Raw genomic sequence first — 20,268 nt, 5'->3', positions numbered from 1 at the left:
GTATGTGTTGTCTTTGAAAATATCTTATATTTTGTAGTATGTGTAAGTGCAAAAAGTGAAGTTATTGACATGTCCTCAGAATATCTTACGAGTTTGCTACAAAGTGTTTTATTTAGAAAAGAGACTAACTTGTATAAAAGGGGTCCATATGATACATCCATTTTTTTTTAGTAACTAGCGAGTAATCAGTTAATGCAAAAAGGACATTTTATTTATTTATTTCATTTGGGGATCACCTGACTTCAAAAAGACTCTGAGAAGCTTACAGTTCACACAAAAAACCCCAAACAATAAAAAAGTGCCTCCAGAAAAGTTGAATGACCAAATATGTTGTAAACCAATTAAAATCTATTCAAACCTCATGTGGATTTTTGACAACTTAGAAATAGCTTTAAGGTGGGAGTCATATGGGAGATGCAACTACCATGAGAGAAGAGGCACACTTCCCAGGTCTCAATAGATCACATTCTTTAATTGATGATCACTAATCTTACTGGGCAGGCCAAAACTATTGAAGATAGACAGTCTCTTGGATAACTGGGCCCCCATTAGTATTGTAGGTGATAACCAGGACGCTGAATTGTAACCTGAAGCAAAGTGCAACTAGTACAGTTATGAAGCAGAGATGACACATGTTTGTAACATGATATGCCCACCACCCAAATTAGTGAGATAATTGAAGGCCCCCCCCTAAGATTCTTCTTTCCACATTATACAAGTATTAAACAAAATTATTTGAATTAGTATAAGCAAAATATGGCGCATCTATAAGGAATCCCAAAATTTGGAAAATAGTATCATAAAAAAGGTTTGTCCAAGCTAATTGAAATCCTTGCCTCTGTTAAGGAATACCACGTGCAAGAACATTTTCTTTCTTTTTTTGGCATTGTTCTCCCTCTTCGCCGCTGGCAAATTCTTAGAGATACTATTTGGAATCTCATTTGCTGTTGTTAGGAGTGTGCAAACTATTTCAAACTTGCAATGGGATATTGAAATCCCTTTGTTTTCATTTTGAACACCTGTGAAGACAGAAGAACACATTTTGAGCTTGAAACAATTTCCACAGTTCTGTTGTTGATCAAACACATTTGATTGATATGCAATATAATAAATGCTCCATATATGTGGGAGTATTTGCCTTTTTGATTTAATTTGATTATAACTTAGAGGGAAACTTTGAATCTTATCTTGATTTTATAGTATAGAATCAGAGGAATGGGTTACAGTCCCAGTTGAATAACTGCTTGGCAATAATCCTGTCTATGTTTGGCTTTGCAACTCCAGAGATGAGATTGGACTAAGAATATCTTCATTGTAGCACTGATGCACATAGAAAATTCAATCCAGTTTACATTATAAATACTAAAAAAATGTTTTCAACTTCAACAAGTGGTTCAGTGATTAACTGCAGCAAGATATATAACTTGAATGCACATACTTAATTTAAAATCTAGCATGCAACTTTTTTTATTGGAATAGTTGGACTATGGACTTGTCTTATATGCTTTCCTATTAAGTCTTGTGAAAATTAGAGGTTAATTTTGGGGTCATCTGATTCAAACCTTTGCATTCTAAATCACCAGATGCTGCAAAGGGGTTAGGACCAAATTTGATCCATATGCTCCTTGCCTTTTGGCTTTGTATTTTTTTTAATATAAAGATATAAATTGCATTTATGTTGTACTTTCTCAGTTATGTGTTGTTAACTAATGTGTAAAATGGGATGGAAGCTATTTCAACGCAAGAGTGTTCTTTTCCAGAATAATATCATGTTCAGCTGTATTTAGCAGAGGTGGACATCTTGCTGTTATTAAGCTACAAATCCCAATATCTTGCACCACTGCCCATATTGGCTGAAAGTCCAACATATGGGGGCTACAGTCTGTTCATATTTTATACTAAACATAGTGGATATATTCAGCAAATAGTTATAACTGTGCCTTCCATATCTTCTAATCTTACTTATGCTGAATATGATTATCTCAGTTCCATAATGAGCTCGACCAGTGTTAATATACCACGAGAATATTTTTGTTGGTTATTTGAAATTCATGTAAGAACTCACTAATTTGGACCAGCACTACAAGATTAACACTAATAGTTACTAAATTTAAAATATTTAAAATATTTTATACCCCCTTTTGTTATATGATAATAAAGCAGCTTCAAAATGTTCCTAAGGTTGATATAATTATTCTTATTTAATATAAGAATCTTATTGTTATTTAGCATAACAAATATAAATGAAGAAAAACATTTGTATTAAATGTCTGAGTTAAAATTACTAGCTATGTTCCAGTGCAATTTAAGTTAATCGATTTCAGTGGATTTATACATATTGAATTTTGTGTTAGACTTGATAGATACATTTGCTAGGAAGCTGTTCTTATGTTTTGCTGGTAGAATGCAAATGTTCTAAAGACTTGAATAAAGCTTTTAATCTCTTCCACAGACAAGAGGATTTGTTGCAGTCAGTAAACCATATAATGGATGCGCTGAGATTACCAATCCGGAAGCACTGAAGGAAAAAATTGCTCTGATGCAAAGAGGGCAGTGCATGTTTGCTGAAAAGGCACGGAACGTTCAAAAAGCTGGAGCCATAGGTGGCATTGTTATTGGTAAATTATTCAAAGTTATGCAAAGATACTGTAATTCAATTGTTACAGGCAGGTATGAAACTTGCACTCTAGGATATTATCTGAATGGGTTATACAGGTAATCCCTGAGTTACAAGCGTTCCCTTAGTGAATGTTCAAAGTTACGTGATAAGCTAGTGTTATAAGCTAGGGTTATGCCCCCTAGTGTTTATGAAAAAGTCCCAAAATTACAAACGTTGCCGCACCATGGCAGTTGTTCACACTTACAAATGACTGCAGGGGCACTGCAACATTCACCCTGGCTATTACCTCCCTCCCCCCGCCCTGGGTCTCCCTAGGCACTAGGCCTTGGATACTCACCTTGCGAAAATCGAGATCCTTTGCTTTCTTGGCTGCTCCAGGTCTTCAGTGCATTCGCAGAGAATGGAGGACTAAAGTAACACAAGATCATACAAGATCAGTGGCGCAAGGTCTTGCATGATCTCACGGTACTTTTGGCCTCTGTTCTCTGCAACAGAGAATAGAACTGAAGCTGGGGGAGGCTTCCGCATGCCTCTGGAGTCCCGATCTGGGTGTTGGAGACCTTTTCTGGACTACTGCCACTCGGAAAGGAGGCTGGGGGATGCTTCCGCAGACCTCCGGATTCTCAATCTGGGCATTGGGCCAGCGGCATTGGACTGCTGCCACCTGGAAAGGAGGCTGGGGGATGCTTCTGTTCTGGGCCCAGAACGGAGACCGTGGGTGGTGGCCACATGCTTCCAGAGATCTGTTCTGGGCCTTGCAGGCCTCCTCCTGCTTTTGCCGGGAGCAGAGAAAGAAAGAGAGAGGCTGGATAGATGACAGATATTCACAAGGTAAGATAATCCTCATAGGATTGGGCGGGGGAGCAATTGTGAGGACCCCAGGGGAGGGAGCATGAGGTATCTCAGTGGGGGGGCTTGGATGGTCTGAAGCAGATGGTCTAATCCATCATTAGGCCTCTCATGGCCTTTACCCACCCTGAGATATCTCATGTTCACTTAATGAGCCACTCATTCACCCAAGCATTAAATTAGCGAATGCGTGGGCGAAAGTTGGGAGTGAATCACATTCAAGGTATGAGATTCACTCCTACAAATCCTCGAGTTACGAATGGAAGGGGCAGGCTCCATTACATTCATAACTCGAGGACCTGTATAGTAACCCATATTTAACATTGAAATGGATAGGACTCCTTGAACAACTTCAGCTAGTAGTTCAGTGTCTTAAGATTGTGTTGGTATCTGAACCGTATGCCAAGACCACCAGGTAGATTTGGCAAAGAAAGCCAAATGGCAAGTTGGCATAGAGGCAAAAAGTAGACCTAAGAAGGGCAGTCCAGACAGTTGCCTAGGTTCATTCTGGTGACTTCTGCTAGCTTAGTGAATGTTGGCATTTCTTTTTTTAGAATGGGATATTTCATATTGTACTGCTTTGTACTCCATTTCTAAGCATGTATTATGATTTGGGTGGTGGGATAGAAGCTGTAGAGAAACTGAGGTTAAACCCTCACATTATTTTAGGCCTTGTTGCTTAGAGATGGATGCAGATATACATCTCTATGTGTTTAAAGTATATCAGTAGAAGTTCTTTATTCTGTCACTGTAATTTTTACTTGTGCTTCTGGGATTTGGATTCTCTTCATGACATCTTGTAATATTAGGCAGTGATATTACCTATTGTACAAAATCAGCACCTATCCAGAACATTTTTAAAGATATATCTAAAATTCTTTTAACAACCTTATGAGTATTTGTACTTCATAGATACCTTAACCCTAACCCTATTTCTGTTAAAATAATTTTCTAAAGATTATTGCTGCCATGAAAAAAATACATCACTTAAGTCTATTACTGCACATACAGTGCATCCAGAAGGTATTCAGACCCCCTTCACTTTTGTCAATTTTGTTATGCAGCAGCCTGATTCTACAGTTGTTGAAATTCATTTTTTTTCTCATTAATCTACACTCAGTACCCGATAATGACAATGTAAAAACAGAATTTTAGAAATGTCTGTAAATTTATTAAAAAGAAAAAACTGAAATATCACATTGGCACAACTATTCAGACCCTTAACTCAGTACTTTGTTGAAGCACCTTTGGCAGCAATTACAGCCTCAAGTCTTTTTGGGTATGACGCGACAAGCTTTGCACATCTGGATTGGGGGATTTCCTGCCATTCTTCCTTACAAATCCTCTCAAGCTCAGTCAGGTTGGATGGCAACCGTTGGTTGACAGCCATTTTTAGGTCTCTCCAGAAGATCTTCAATAGAACTCTGGCTGGGCTACTCTAGGACATTCACACAGTTGTCCCTAAGCCACTTCTGTGTTGTCTTAGCTATGTGCTTAGGATTGTTGGCATGTTGGAAAGTGAACTTTCAACTCAGTCTGTGGTCCTGAACGCTGTGCAAAACGTTTTCATTGAGGATATTGCTGTACTTTGCTCCACTCAGCTTTCCTTAAACCCTGACCAATCTTCCAGTTCCTGCTGCTGAAAAACACCCCCATAGCATGATGTTGCCATTACCATGCTTCACTCTTGGGATGATATTGGGCAGGTGATGAGCAGTGCCTGGTTTCCTCCAGACATAACATTTAGGATTGAGGCCAAATAGTTCAATCTTGGTTTCATCAGAACAGAGAATCTTGTTCCTGAGAGGCCTTCAGATGCTTTTTTGCAAACTCCAAGTGGGCTTTCATGTGTTTTGCACCGAGGAGAGGCTTCTGTCTAGCCATTCTGCCATAAAGCCCAGATCGGTAGAGGGCTGCAGTGATGGTTGTCCTGGAACTCTGTGCCATCTCCACACAGGATCTCTGGATCTCAGTCAGAGTAACCATCGGGTTCTTGGTCACCTCTCTTACTAAGGCCCTTCTACCCTGATTGCTCAGTTTGACTGGGCAACCAGCTCTTGGAAGAGTCCCGGTTGTACCAAACTTCTTCCATTTGAGAATTATGGAGGCCACTGTGCTCTTAGGAACCTTCAGTGCAGCAGAAATTTTATTGTAACCTTCCCCAGATCTGTGCCTTGCAATAATTCTGTCTCTGAACTCTGCAGGCCGTTCTTTTGACCTCATGGCTTTTGCTCTGCTACAAGTATCCATTGTTGGCTGTGATGCCTTCTATAGAGAGGTGTATACCTTTCTAAATCATGTCCAATCAATTTAATTTACCACAGGTGGACTCCAATCAATGTGTAGAAAAATGTCCGCAATTATTAAGCGAAATGTGAGGCATCGGAGCTAAATTTGAAGTGTTGTTGCAAAGGGTCTGAATACTTATGCCAATGTGATGTTTCAGTTTTTTCTTTTTAATAAATTTATAGACATTTCTAAAATTCTGTTTTCACATTGTCATTATGGGCTACTGAGTGTAGATTAATGAGAAAAATAAATAAATTTCAGCAACTGTAGAATCAGGCTGCCTGTAAGGAACCACTTCAATCCACATCTCAAGAAAGCAGAACTCTTGGAAACAGTTTCTTCCAACAGGAACTTTTATTAAGAGAAATTGATAGCAGGCATGATAGACAGGATCTGAGGGATTTCCTTACAAATCGATGTTTTAAAGTGTCCCTAAGCAGCCCCACCCTGCAGATTTCTAGGTGTTAAATCCAGGAAAAGATAACATCAATCCGGCTCCGTTGTACATAATCATTCAACAGCTCCTCACACCTTATTTTGATGACGGATAAATAAACCAGATTCCGGAAGCTGCATCTTTTCACCACCACCCCCCTTCCTAGCTGGCCGGTAAGGAGGAGAAGTTCAGAGGGGCATAGGATAAAAGGCTAATGGTTACATTGTGATGATTAGCAGACCCCAGGCGAATGAACAAAAGGTTACTTTGTAGTGAATAGAGAAAGTGAAAGTAATAAAACCCTCATGCATACTCCCCCTCCCCCTTAGGAATATGGCAGGATTCAGGAGAGGGTAAGAATTGGTTTTTTAGATCAGAGGAGATAGATAGAAAGGAAACATAGCTGGATCCTGACACTGCCGCAGAACAATTTACAAAAGTGAAAGAGGTCTGAATACCTTCTGAACGCACTGCATAAAATACTCCATAAAAATGTGAATGTGGTAGAAATGATGGAAATTTCCACTGGAAGTTTTAATGGAAAACACTTATGTTTACTACCTAGATGATAATGAAGGAAGTAGCAGTGATACAGCTCCCCTTTTTCAAATGGCGGGTGATGGCAAGGATACAGACGATATCACTATCCCCATGCTGTTTCTTTTCAACAAGGAAGGAAATATTATTCTTGATGCCATTCAGTCATATGAAGGTGTAGAAGTACTGCTTTCAGATAAAGCAAAAGACAGAGGTAAGGACAAAATTGCTGCTTTCTAATAAAAGGAGGTAAGAGTATGTCTTTGTTAAGATTAAAAGCAGTCCCAATAAGTCACACAGTAGTACTTATTTAATGATCAGTGACTGTTCATATTCACAGCGAAACTGAATGAGTGGTAGTTACAACTGGGCCTTGGAAGTCCCACTGTTGTAGTGTCCTCATTTTCAATGTTCCCTCCTGGCTTCTCACAAGGAAAGTCACTGGGAAAACTGGCAGAAAGGCAGAGTTGTAGTCATGGGAAGTCCTTGCTTAAGAACCTGTGTGGTCCTCACTTAATGTCAGCAATCAGGACTGCTGTAATTGCCATTGCTAAACAGCATGCTCACGTGACACAATTTATGTCTGCATCGCTTAATGATGGCAATTCCAGTGCCCCACCGTTAATTGAGGACTACTTGTAGTTTTAAATTTTAGTTGCAAAGAATATAGAAAGAAAGAATGAGAAGGAAATTAACTAACTGCAACTTCATGAAGACCATTTTTAGTTTTTAACCTGAATGTTTTGTTATTTTTTTTAAAGAATATTGCAATGTTGAACTTTGGGGATAGCGTAGAAGTACAGAAACAGCATAATTTGGTTGTTTTTGTTTGTTTTTCTTTCTACGTCTGGAGAACATTTGGGCTAAATTATTTTTAATTATTAAATAAACAAATACATGTTTAACCCAACAATTTTCATTGGAAGACTTTAGTCTTACAAAGTCTACTAGGTTCTAGAAAAATGCTGGAGAAAATTCTGAAATACGTATTATAAAGAATGGGGTTTTGGAGATTGTAGCAAACTATAGGTCAAATTCCAGATTTCATTATAAGTTTTGTTTGTATAAACTACCAGAAGTTGTCTCTATTAGGCATTCATACTTTTTTCTGGAAATGACTGCTATTTCAAATTATAATTTCTGTCAGACCAAGTATCTAGAAAGGTTAAATAATGGCAACTGGTCCAAAGTTTATTAAACTGAGATGTTTCATTATTTATCCAAGTAACGTCTTCAATCAAAATGTTTTTTGACTGAAGAAGTTACGTGGATGAGTAACGAAATATCTCAGTTTAATAAACTTTGGTTCAGTTGCCATGAGTTAGCCTTTTTAGATACTTTTGGCCTGGATGATTGAGTCTTCATTTTCATACTGTCAGATCAAGGCATTTAAAAGAGTATTGTTGTATTTCTTTGCCCATATTATCTTATCGATATCTTGAAATTGCAGATATTTTTAATTAATGATTTCATCACCTAACATTAAAAACAATGTAAATATGTGTGTGCATAGCTTCTGTACATACACCAAGGTCCTCTGATGCTACTTCTTATGTGTGGAAACTTTTGTTTTCCTTTCTGTTGAAGTGAGATAACAGTTCAAAGTATACTTTTGTTTGCCCAAATTTAACGAAAAGCTTAGTATAGAGAAAGAGCTAGGACGTATCTCCTTGACTGAACAGAAATTATTTTAAGATAGAAACTATATTGCAAGCTAACATACTATTGCTTGCACCCCACCAGCTTGGGATGATATCTTTTTGTACAGTACCGTACTTGAAATTTTTTATTTTCTTGTTACTGAACTAATTTGGGCATCTCCAAAAGGAAGAGCACTATAGTGATGTCAGTGAAAGTAGCATTAACAGAAAAGATGAAAACCAATTAATTCATAATCTGTTAATAATGGAGACTTAAGGGCCAAGAGAATTGTTATATTGGAATATATATATATAAGAAAATAAATATAAAATAAATAAATTAATTAATATTCTTATATTATAACAATACACTTTAATATAATTATTGAAATATATTTAAATAAGAAAATAAATATTTTATTGAAATATATTTCAATAATTAAAACATATTTTCATAATGTAAGAATATTAATTATATTAAAACCTGATACCCTTCCAGAGGAACTAGAAAATAATAACTAATACTTTGTATTTAATTACAGTCCAAGAGAAGTCATAAAAGCAAAGTATACAAATATAGTGAATGTAGGAAAAAATGCATAGGAAAAAAAAATGTGAAAAAAGTGCCAGGCAGGTTCTGAAAAACACAAACTCTCAATAGAAATTTTGCAGCCTTTAAGGTTCTGAGAATGATCAGTTGTAACCACATAGAAGAATGGTTATCACAAGAATAATGAAAATTTCTGACAATTGGGGTTATGAGTTTTGATTGTGTGGTTATATAACAGGCATTTAATCAAAAGTAACAATAAAACTTTACTTTAAAAAAAGAAGAGAAGCTTCATTCTATCTCCTATTTAAGCTAAGGCAGTAGGAAGTATTAGATTTAATTGTTAAGGAAAAAATAAATTGTGACAAGCTAAATTCAGTTAGTTTGAATTCTCTCTCTGTGTGTAAATGTTAAGTATGATCCTAACTTTCTCCTGCTATATTCTATGGGAAATAAGTTTGCTATCAGATTAAAGCCTTGCTTGTCACCTCCATTTCAGGATTAGAGTATAAGAAGTGGGTGACACTGTTTTGGGCTGGGTTTTCTTGCTCCAAGGCCAATTCCAGTGAGTGTTGGTGGAGGGGAGTGGTTGAGCCCTAGTTTGCTACTTGAGGTGTGCCTCAGAACTCTATACTCACCACCCACCTTTTTTACGTCTACATGAAGCCACTGGGGAAAGTCATCTGGGATTTGGTGTGAGGTGTCATCAATATGCAGATGATATCCAGTGATACATCCTTGTCCCTGGCTGTCCAAGTGAAACTGTTGAGGTTCTTTCCCATGTATGGAGTTTGTGAGGGCCTGGATATGGAAGAAGAAGGTGCCCTCAATTCTGCCAAAATTGAGGAGTTATGATTTGGGGACCCACTCATTTAGATGTTGGAGGGTTTCCAGCATTTCGAATAGGATGGCACCCTATTCAGACTTATTGCACAATCTGGGGATTCTCCTGAACTCATAGCTCCTACTCAAAAAACAGGTGGCAGCTCTGGCGAATGAGGCTTTTATACAACGGCAGTTTATGTGCTAGTTGCACCTATTCCTGGACTGAGATTAATCATGGATTACTGCAATGTGGAGACCATCCAGAATCTTCAGTTAGTCCAGAATGCAGCGAAGTCGGTAGTTATGAGCACATCTCGTTATGCTATATAACACTGCTACTGTGTGAACTGGACTGATTTTCAGTAGGCTTCTGGATGCAATTCAAAGTGATGGTTGTCGGCTTAAAAACCCAGTTTGGCATAGAATTGGCTTACGTGAGGGACTACCATCTCCAAAGAACGTCTGCCCACCCCACATGCTCCCAACAGGGAGGATACGCTCCAAGTCCTTTCTTTTAAATCTTGTGGTTGCTCCTATTTGGAACATTGTCATTCCCCACTCCACCCATATACAACAGGCCCAACTTTTCTCGTTTTTAGGAAAGCCATTAAGAGCTGGCTCCCTCACCTCCTCCTGCCATTAGAGGCCATTTGAGTGGAGTCCTGTTTTGGTTATTTTGTTATGGTGCAATGCCATTTCTATATTTTGTATTTTATATTTATATACTGTAAATGTTTTCATGTTATATGGCGGGAGAGGGTATTGTTTGTTTTCATGCTGTATGCTGCCCAGAGTCACACTGATTGAATTGGGTGGCTTTATAAATCTAGTTAACAAATAAATACACACATATAAATCCTGTTGAGATCTTATTTAGAGAGCTTTTTTTCTAAAGCAGCAGCTAAATAAATAAATGAACATACTTGAAAGTTGGTGGGTTTGTGGATTTATGCACATGTACTTTTTCCCTTCTCCTTGTGCTACCTTTGGAATGTCAGCAACTATATTTAAAGATAAAACGATTCCAAACTACATTATTGATAGCAGTAAGTATTAAAAATATCTGTACATATTTTACCAAGAGAGAGAAAGATAAAAAGATACTTTGAGATGTTTCCTAATACTACAACTAAGTGAATGGTAAATTAGTCAGCAAGACCTAAGCCTTAATTTATGGATAGTTTGTGCTTAAAAGTTATTGGGATGCTGCTGACATGTTGATCCAAAATCTAGTTGTAGAAATATGCCTATGTTGGGTGCTCTCATTAAGAAAACTATGATAAATGAGAGAGTAATCAAGGTATTTTCTTCAGTATCATCACTGCTTGGTCAAAAATCGCCACAGCGCAAAAAATTGATGAATATTTTAGATGCACATAAATTATGGGAGGCAACAACTAGCTTCTTAATTCCAGCTTCAGGAATCTAGTGCAGTGATCAAAGATTTCTTTTCAAATAATGCTGGAGATTAAGATTCTAAGTACATCCTAATATTAGAATGCTTTGAAAATTTAGACTCAAAATAGGTAAACATGGTATTGGACAAATTCTGCAATGCTGTTTATTTTAATGCTAATATGTTCAGAAACAATTGCTCAGGGTAAGGGGAAACATTTGGTTCCATGGAAACCTAGGTTAATTAATTTCCTGAGGAGAAAATTATCCTTGTTTTAGCAATCAAGTAAGTAATTTATACTTATTTCTTTATAATACTTCTCTGACATATATAAACTTGAAGAACCTCAAAGGGTGTGTATTTGGGAGTTTAGCTTTGACACTATTAATCATAGTTAAGAAAAAGTAAATTGATATTGCTTATGGTCATATGGTACTTTTAGCTGGAAGTAAACTAGAAATATTTTTAAAAAATGTTTTTTTCCCCCTTGCCTCTAAGATTTGGAAATGGAAACCGTGGATCAGATGTCATCTGATAATGATTCTCATAACCGGAAAATGGAAGAGATTTCAACAGATTTGAACTTGGTCTCTCAAGAATCTGAAGGAGAAGTTGATTTGAGCTCATTTGCAGAGTCAGACAGTAATAGTTTTCCTCAAACAAACCAAGATTCTTGTACCCCTGAATTCCAGGAAACTAGTAGTAGCAGTCAAGCATCAGAACAGGATAATCATCCTGAGGAACAATCAAAGATTGAGACAGATTCCAGTCCCAACAATAACTGGAGTAATAAAGATCAATCTATGGAATCAATATTAGCTGATTGGAATGAAGACATAGAAGCATTTGAAATGATGGAAAAAGATGAACTATAACTTCAAATACTTTGCTTGTGAACTTTATCGAGGAGATAATGGCTCTGATATCTGAAATTCAAAAAGAATTGTTCAGTATTGTGACAAGCAGCCAGGTTTTTATTGCAAAAGCCAGCATGTGTTATAATTTGAACTGGTTTTTTTTTTGTTTATTTGTTTGTTTATCTTGTTTTAAAAATGGGAATGTGCAATCGACCCATTTGCAGAGTTCCTTTGCATGGTGCTGTAATACAGAAGGGTTCATTCAGGGGAAATGGTATGAATCCTTCCTGTGTTCCAGATTGTTGTGGGTTAGCTTAGCATAGTCTTCGGGAGGCGAAGAAATGACTGCAGTGGGATTAATGCACCAGTGAGCCTGAGTGGGCAGTTGTAGCGTTACATCTTGGACCATAAAGGCCACGAATGGCAGGTGTGGCAATGCTGTTTTGAGAGTCAATATTGTATCTCAAAGTCTTTTTGGAGACCTGGTGGAAAATAGTTTGTTGTGCCTTTATGGTGAAGGCGAAGCAATGGGCAGCTGTGATTGTTTTGTGCCACTTAATGTAGTAAGTGTGCTGTACCTCCTTATCACTTCTTCCATTTTATCACTTTGAAGAATGACCAACTCACTTGGATATTATTCTTTGCTCTTAATTCAAGACAAGATAGTTTATAAACCAAAGCAATGTGTTCTATTAACAAAAAAAAGAAGAAAAAGTGGATAATTCTTAAACTTGTTTATGGATAATGGGACAAAAACCTCTCTACACTCCCATCACTTTGGTTTTGAATGTTGTGCATTAAAAGGCAAGTCCAAGATGAGCCAAACTTAGTATCCTTCCCAATCTCTGGAAAAGGTACGAAATTATCTTGCATTAGGATTTAATGTATTTTGTTCTGCATTTTTTATAATTAAGTGGGCCTTACATCAAAATCATCCTGTTCTGTGTGTATCTTAAAATTTGTATGTTTTCTTTCTGTAAAAAGCGGTCAGTATCTTAACAAAAAATAATGCATCCTTAGCATAATATGAAGTCAAGCAAAAACTAGTATCATGTATGGTTGAGAGGTATGCAAAACATGTTGAATTTGAAACCTTTCAACTTCCAACTTGGGTGAATCTGTGCTTATTGTAAGAATGCCTTCCTGACCTAGGTTCATAGCAGGTATTTTGTGCTTTGCATTCAGAGACCTTCTGGAAAAGTCCTGTTCAAACTTGGAACAGAGCAGTTTGAATTCAGAACGTTTTGCACGTCACTAGTATAGATTCTTTTTCCAATTGTAGCAGAAATATTTCACAGCAATCATGTTTCACGAATGTCTTAAGTTTAAATTTAGTTTCCTTTTTTTAAAAACAAAACCCAGTGTAGCAAACAAAGCAAATAAGACTGCCTAACATTATAATTTCATTTTTTTTCCATTTTTTTACTTTTAGGAAGAAAAAAGTCAAATAATTTGACACAGCCATATGCACTGCATCCTGTACTTGGCTTTTTCATGTATAGTTGATTTCTTGCAAAAATTGACAAAGATCACATGAACAAATGCAATAGGTAGTAAGGGAAGGGTTGTCATATGCAAGTCCGCTACACTGCATCTCTCTGCATTTTCCTTATTACTAAAACCTGACTATCCAATATTGCACCCGATAGCAGATTTCTGGAGGGAACCGGTGGCTTCCCTCTCACACAGCATTTTGTTTCCCCATAGAACTGAGTGATAAGAATGGGTTTCTGTATCAGGAAAAGGTCAACCGCCATGGCGTGAGAGTTCAACCAGCTCTGCTTTATATTCCAACTGAGCCGGGAACTGAAGATGGAATGAATTATCCTTTTGCTCTCATAGGTTGGAGTTACTTCTTGGTCACAAAAGATTGATACACAGTAAATGATTAAAACCACTTGTGTTGCAGTTACGTATGTACAGTCGGTAGGTAGGGCAAACTGCTGAAAGGTCCTTCTACAAAAAAAATTAACAATGTGTAAAGCAGCCTTTTGAATGTACAGATTAATTTGATACCTAGGTAAGACTTTTGCAGGAATTGGATGCAAATGGTCGTGAGTTTTAGTGAATTAACAAAACAAGTGTCCTTTAACTTTTAAAAAGATGTTTTATTTGCATACAAGGAACCCCGAATTGTGTTTAGATGTGAAGCTTGATTTTTGCGCAATAGGATATTCCTTCAGCACTGGATTCTTTAAAGTGTCATTTGATAGTTTAGGGCCCTGTGGTAGGGGAGAACGAGTTTTGAGCTTACAAAATACATTAAAAACACCTGGACTACATTGCATATTCAGAAGAAGAACACCTTTAGTAAAGGCTTTTAAAATATTTCTTCTGATTTAGAATAATTTGCCAAGCTGCTGTTTTCTTTAGTCCTGTAGCAGGACTTGCTCGTTTTATTTCTGATAAGATCATTTACTAGTAGCGTAAATTCACAAAGCATTTTGGACAGATTCATATCTGTGTACACAACCACTAAATTTTCACCACCTCTTACATTAACTATTAATACAGCTCTTTATTAAGAATTTGCACACCTGCTGTTCCCTATACCCAGTTCATATCATGAATGTCAGGTTATGCCTGCCATTAAATGTCTGCAAATGCTTTGAGTTTTCCTCCTTGATTCAGGGATTATTGAAATACTTGCTTGCCATTAGAAAGGAGCATCTGAAAGGTGGTAGTCTACCTCAGATATAGCTTGTCCTTTTTATATATCTAGTTCTTCATTACAGCCATAAGCCTGCTCAACAGTAAAAAGGTTTACATATTAACTACATTAATGGCTTTTTGGAGAGAAGTTACCTAATTAAGATCTTCACATCAGCCTTTTTAGACTACCATCCTGACATGTTTTATGAGAGGCACGAAAGCCACTTGCATGCATCTAACCTAAAGGGGAAGTCGTGCAGAAGTTGGCACACTATTATTTCATCTCTAATTGGGCTCTTCCTTAACCTGCTTGTTTTGTCTCCATCTTTCTTTCCATGTGGTTACTTAGCGCAGGTACAAAGAGGTCCGAGGGATGATATAAACCAACAGTCAGTACAATAAAGAGAGAACATTCTATGAATGCATACCATACATCCACATTTTTGTAAGACTTTTTACCAGCCCAATTTACAGCCATATATTTTCTTATGATGTAATTTATGAAAAAGTCTAAAGGGGTGCTTGTTAACACTACTGTTGGATTTTTCGGTCTGGCGATTTTAAGCGTATACAATATCCCTAAGGGCAAACGTGTACTGTGATGTAAAAGTCTGAGCTCAAAGTGTACATAATCTCTGTATATAAAATTGTCTACTTGATTATAATTGCTGATTGTAAAGATTTAATAAAACATGTAAATATTCTGGTCAAAGCGCTGCAATAAATTGTTCATTGAGACTTAACGATTTAAGTTGACACTCAAAATAATCTGTGCTCTCCATAAGTACATGCATATTCCATTAAGTGCATACACATTAATCCAAATTGCACATGTACACACTTCTTTTAAAAGACATGTCTCTGAGAGGAGTGAAAAGCAATATGCTAAGACCATATTGGCAATACTTTGGAAAAGTCCCTAGCAATCGTGGAATGCACTAAGGTCTGTAGAGGCCTCCTACTGAAAGAATTAAGTCATACATCCTCCAATGCAACTATATCCCCAGCTAGGCATAACCATCTGGCCTCCCTGTATTGAGGCAACATAAGCATCAGGTGTTCAAATTGAATCTAGGATGAAATAAACACAAGACTGTGGTTTTATTTTTGCATGTGCTCAAGGCATCCTTCAAAGTTAATTTTCTCAGAGGACCCATCAAAACCTTGCGGCACAATCCAGCATTTTTTTGCTATCATTTCCTGTTTTGAATCCTCATCATTTTACTTGAACTACTAAAGACTTCTTTCTTTAAAGGCACAGTAAATGTTTTGGGTTCTAATTTCTGTCTGGGAGATGTAACATGTTTCAGAAATCTAGGAGGCTGTCCAGACTGATTACCAAACACTGGACCTAATTGTGTTCTTTATCAACAGAAAGAGAAAGTCATCTTCCTTTATCCAAACTGATAGCAATGAACTAGTCCTGCAGCAGCTCAAGCTGCCTTAATTGGGTGAGGGAGGCCCTCATAGTGAAGAAACCACATAGGGTGGCAATGAAATGCATAATCCAATCTGTCTACTTATACAATACACTTTTGGTATTTCCCCCCTAAAAGTACTATTAATTGCTATCTTTGTCATTAGAATTAGCAAAAACCAATGAAGTCTGGCAACAGAAAAACATACAGGAAACTCAACTTACCCTCATTCAAAAAATAACAGTAATCTGGTTTTTGTAATTTTATTGTCTAGTTTTAGTGTCGTGGGTATAGTCTGCTACCTTGGTAACGCTATATTTTGTTTACCTGAATACCTTTTGATACCTCCTCTATATCCACAATGATCTTAAGGAATGTGCAAAATTGAGATAGAATGTAGTTACACTAAACACTACTTTTTCAAAGAAAACTAGAGCTTCTACAAACAGGAAAAAGATTCCTGTGAACAGGATTCTTAAGTCTCCATCATCCATGGTCTAGATTGTAAATTAGTCTGTATTATAAAAACAGTTATAATAAAACTGTCTGGCTTTAACTAGACAGTAAATCCTGGGGGCAAAAAATTATGCAGCCTTTTTTGAGCCCATTCAATGCATTTCTTGGCTTTTGGAGTTTGTTTTAGTAAGCTAAAAATCAGGTACATTTTAACAAATTAATTAGCACCTATGAGTTAGGTAAGCAATGCATTTTAAAACCAATGACTTTTCTGGTTGATGAAGTTTCCACAATGCAGCAATAGATGGCACTAAAGATTAAGACCAAAACCAGGAATTTGATTCATATTTAGCCTTGGATAAGACCCAAATTCTCTAGCCTAGAATTTCATTTCCACCCAATTATTTATGGAAGTTCATGAAAAGGTAGTAAACGGCATTTGTTCTTCCTCTCCTCAATAGATTTAAGATTTTGAAGTATTCTTTGATCAGTTATCCTCCAATTCAAGATTAAATTATGTTGGATATTTGGGTAGTTTAAGAATTGCAACTTATTTCCTATAAGATCAGGAGGTGGCTATTACATAATTGGTTGCATTAATCATCAAAGTAAAACTTGTTTGGATCCTGGAGAAGTTTTTTCCTTTTATGAAATTAAAAAGTATTTTAGCTTTGGTTCATTTTCCTCCAAGAATAAATGAACAAGTACATTTTTTTGACTTGATTGCTGAATTTGGTTTTCTTTACCTGGATTTGGGACTTGCGTGGGAACAGATCACATTTTAGATTACATTTATGCAGAAATATTGAAGCTTCAAAAGGATAACATAAAGCATATTTACGTTTGATGAGTTTCAAGAGGAGATATTTTAGCAGTAGATTAATGAAACACCCACATTCTGTTCCGCAGTCCATGTAGGAACAGTGCACAGTGGGGTATTTCAAAAATATTTGTATTTTGTATTTTGTATTTGGGCTCCAGGAAATCACTGAAACCTTTGTTGTATTCTAGAACTGAACACTTCAGGCAAAAAGGGGTTACTTTGAGTTGGTAGAACATGGGAACCGCCATGCTGTGCCAAGTCTAGGCACATCTGGTCAGAAGTTATCATACAGTGGCCTACCTGATGCATCTAAGAAGCCCACAGACAGGAACCCAAAGAAGCCTTGTTCTTTCCTTCATGTAGACAATCCAAGTTTAGAAAACTTTTTTCACTTTAGCGTATAGATTATATGCCTTTACAAGGATCAGATTATGAGATGCGGACCGCTCCTGGCTTTGCTATATGCTGGAACTCTTGTGACACATTTGGCTCTTAGTCTCTTCCTGTTTGCAGATGTTTATAGCTAGGATTTGTCCCATACATGTTTATAATGACCATATCCTTTTGATCATTCTGGCTAGGTATTATAGGAATTGTAGGACTACAATCTTCTCTTTCTACATATAATTGTAATAAAGTGAAGGATCTTCGAAGACTGCTAAATTATCCCTCTTTCTTTGATTCTGAATTTTAGTTAAGTAAATAATGAAGTATAATGAATGTAGCAGAAACATTTTTAGTGGAATTTAGGGAAAAGTGCATATTGCATTTTTAAAAAGTGAAATAAATTATTTATTGCCTGATTGAATGCACAATTTTGAGTTTTCTACACTTGAACGTCTGCCTGCTTCATAGCTGCAAAACAAACATATTTTTTTATTGTCCCATTTGTCTTGTAAAGTCAGAACATGCAACTCTGCTTGCTCAGGACCAAAGAAAACAGAAATGTCCTTAATGTATTTTTTCATTCATATATACAATTTCTGAGTCTTGCCAAATGAGCATTTTTCAGGATGATGACTTCCTTTATAGAAAGGTTCAACCTTGGAAGACCTCTCCAGAGGAATGAGCTAGGACTAGGTTGATCAGGAACAGCAAGATCGTCTCCTGCTGTCCTTGGCCAAAAAAATCTAGAGAAAATTGGGACAAAAAAAAAAAAAGGAACCAAGCAGGAAGTGTTATTTATAACAATGCTGAACACACATCAACACATTATTAGGGAGAAGATATGGGTGGGGAAGAAGCAGCTTGATAGCATCTGTCAACAACCTGAAAATGCTACTAAAAGTGTTGGACCAATGGTTTTCTTTGAAAAATAAAAATCTATCGAGGAGACCTATCTAATCAATGGACATCTGAATCCTTGACTTTAAATAGATCATAACTGACTCAAGTTACTTTGGCAGAACTGAGACAGAAACCCAGGGGAATATGTCACAGAATAAAATAAGAATGAATGAATGAATGAATGATGAAATTCGACAAATTTCAATTTGAACCAGCACTATCCAAATGCTACTATTTGCATATATTCTTTTATTTAGTCCAGATGAACACCACAAAACTATGTATTTTTGAGTTGAAAAAAGCAATCACACTAAGGTATTTGGGATGAAAAGTTTTGTTTTCTTGGTGTAGCCAAGGATTGTTCAAGTTGTAGGACTTTGCTTATTGACTCTAAACTTCTGATTCCTTTACGGTTGGGTTGACTGCGCCACTCCCTGCCACTGGAAAATGGATCCCATTTTGAACAGTATTAGAGATCAAACCCTAACCCTTAATATTGCAGTTTTTCTCCTAGAATCCCCATCCCTGCTCCAAATCCTCTTTGGAAAAAATTCTCCCCCTCCCAAATTTTCTACAAGTTTACAAGTAATAAAATGATAGAACCACCCAATTCCTTTAAAATTTGCACATTTGGAAAACATGACCTTTATTGCTAAATTATGGAGAATAAGAAATTCTTTTTTTTTGCTTTGCTGTTGCTTATTTTATTATAATCATACCTTGGTACTTGACTGCTTCAAAACTTGTTGAATTTGACTGCTTTGATACTCGACTCATTTTGAAGTGAGAATCTTTTCACAGTACTCTTCTTTCTCCTGGTACTTGATGGGCAAGGTAGAACTTGCTGGCGTTGGCTGTCTCGTTGTCTAAAGGGTCATGTGGTAAGTCACATGGTTTGCTCAGTACTCATCATTTGTAGTACTTGTCACTCCTCCCAGAGTGAACTAGTGATGAGTACCAGGGTACCACTGTACAGATACTCTTAAAACTTACCAGGCCAGATCTCAGTACTTTTTAAAAATCTGTTTGGCACAATTTGACTGTGGCCTATCTCTATTTTCTACATAACCTTAATGTGGGCATTAGGATGGAGGATGTGTGTGTAAAAAGAGAAATTTACTTTTTCTACACATAATGATTTTTCTAGGAAGAAATTTAAGGAAGCATCATCCAAACATTTAGACCAGTTTTCTTAGCCGTGGCAATTTTAAGATGTTTGGACTCCAGCCCCCAGAATTTCCCAGCCAGCGTGAGGTTGAAAAACACTTTAGATAACTATTAGACCCCAGTTAAAATGGTCAGAATATCTTACTCTGCACAGTGGAAATTGATGCTTCAGGATAGCCCAGATTTCAAATACTGGGGGAGGGAAGAAGCTTTTTCAAAGAACCTGGAAAAAAGATCATTCGGATACAGAAAGTAAGGACACATACTCAGGGCTTTTTTTCTCAGAGAAAAGGTGGTGGAACTCACCTCCCTCCCCTGGCCACGCCCCCACCCAAACCTGGCCACGCCCTCATCAAACCCTAGGACCGCCCCTTTAGAGAACAGGAATGCAAGTAAAACTCTCAACCACTCCATCTTCCTCCATCCTCTCCCTACTTCCCAACCTCTTTCTCAGCCACCAGCCGGA

At 37.0% G+C, this 20,268-nt stretch overlaps 1 protein-coding gene across 1 annotated transcript in view; it reads left to right on the top strand.

Moving 5' to 3' along the window:
- The window catches only part of EDEM3 (ER degradation enhancing alpha-mannosidase like protein 3), a 36,644-nt gene extending 21,284 nt beyond the window's left edge, over nucleotides 1-15,360 (top strand). The window contains exons 18-20 of the mRNA XM_015816639.1: nucleotides 2,453-2,618; nucleotides 6,760-6,945; nucleotides 11,641-15,360. Coding sequence (XP_015672125.1) covers nucleotides 2,453-2,618; nucleotides 6,760-6,945; nucleotides 11,641-12,017 — 729 coding nt within the window. The 3' untranslated portion in view covers nucleotides 12,018-15,360. The remainder of the gene's footprint in view (nucleotides 1-2,452; nucleotides 2,619-6,759; nucleotides 6,946-11,640) is intronic.
- Nucleotides 15,361-20,268: the final 4,908 nt, after the last annotated feature.

The sequence above is a fragment of the Protobothrops mucrosquamatus genome, unplaced genomic scaffold (assembly GCF_001527695.2).
Source record: "Protobothrops mucrosquamatus isolate PMUCROS unplaced genomic scaffold, P.Mucros_1.0 scaffold472, whole genome shotgun sequence".
Lineage (NCBI taxonomy): Eukaryota > Metazoa > Chordata > Lepidosauria > Squamata > Viperidae > Protobothrops > Protobothrops mucrosquamatus.
This window is presented reverse-complemented; position numbering and strand designations above follow the sequence as displayed.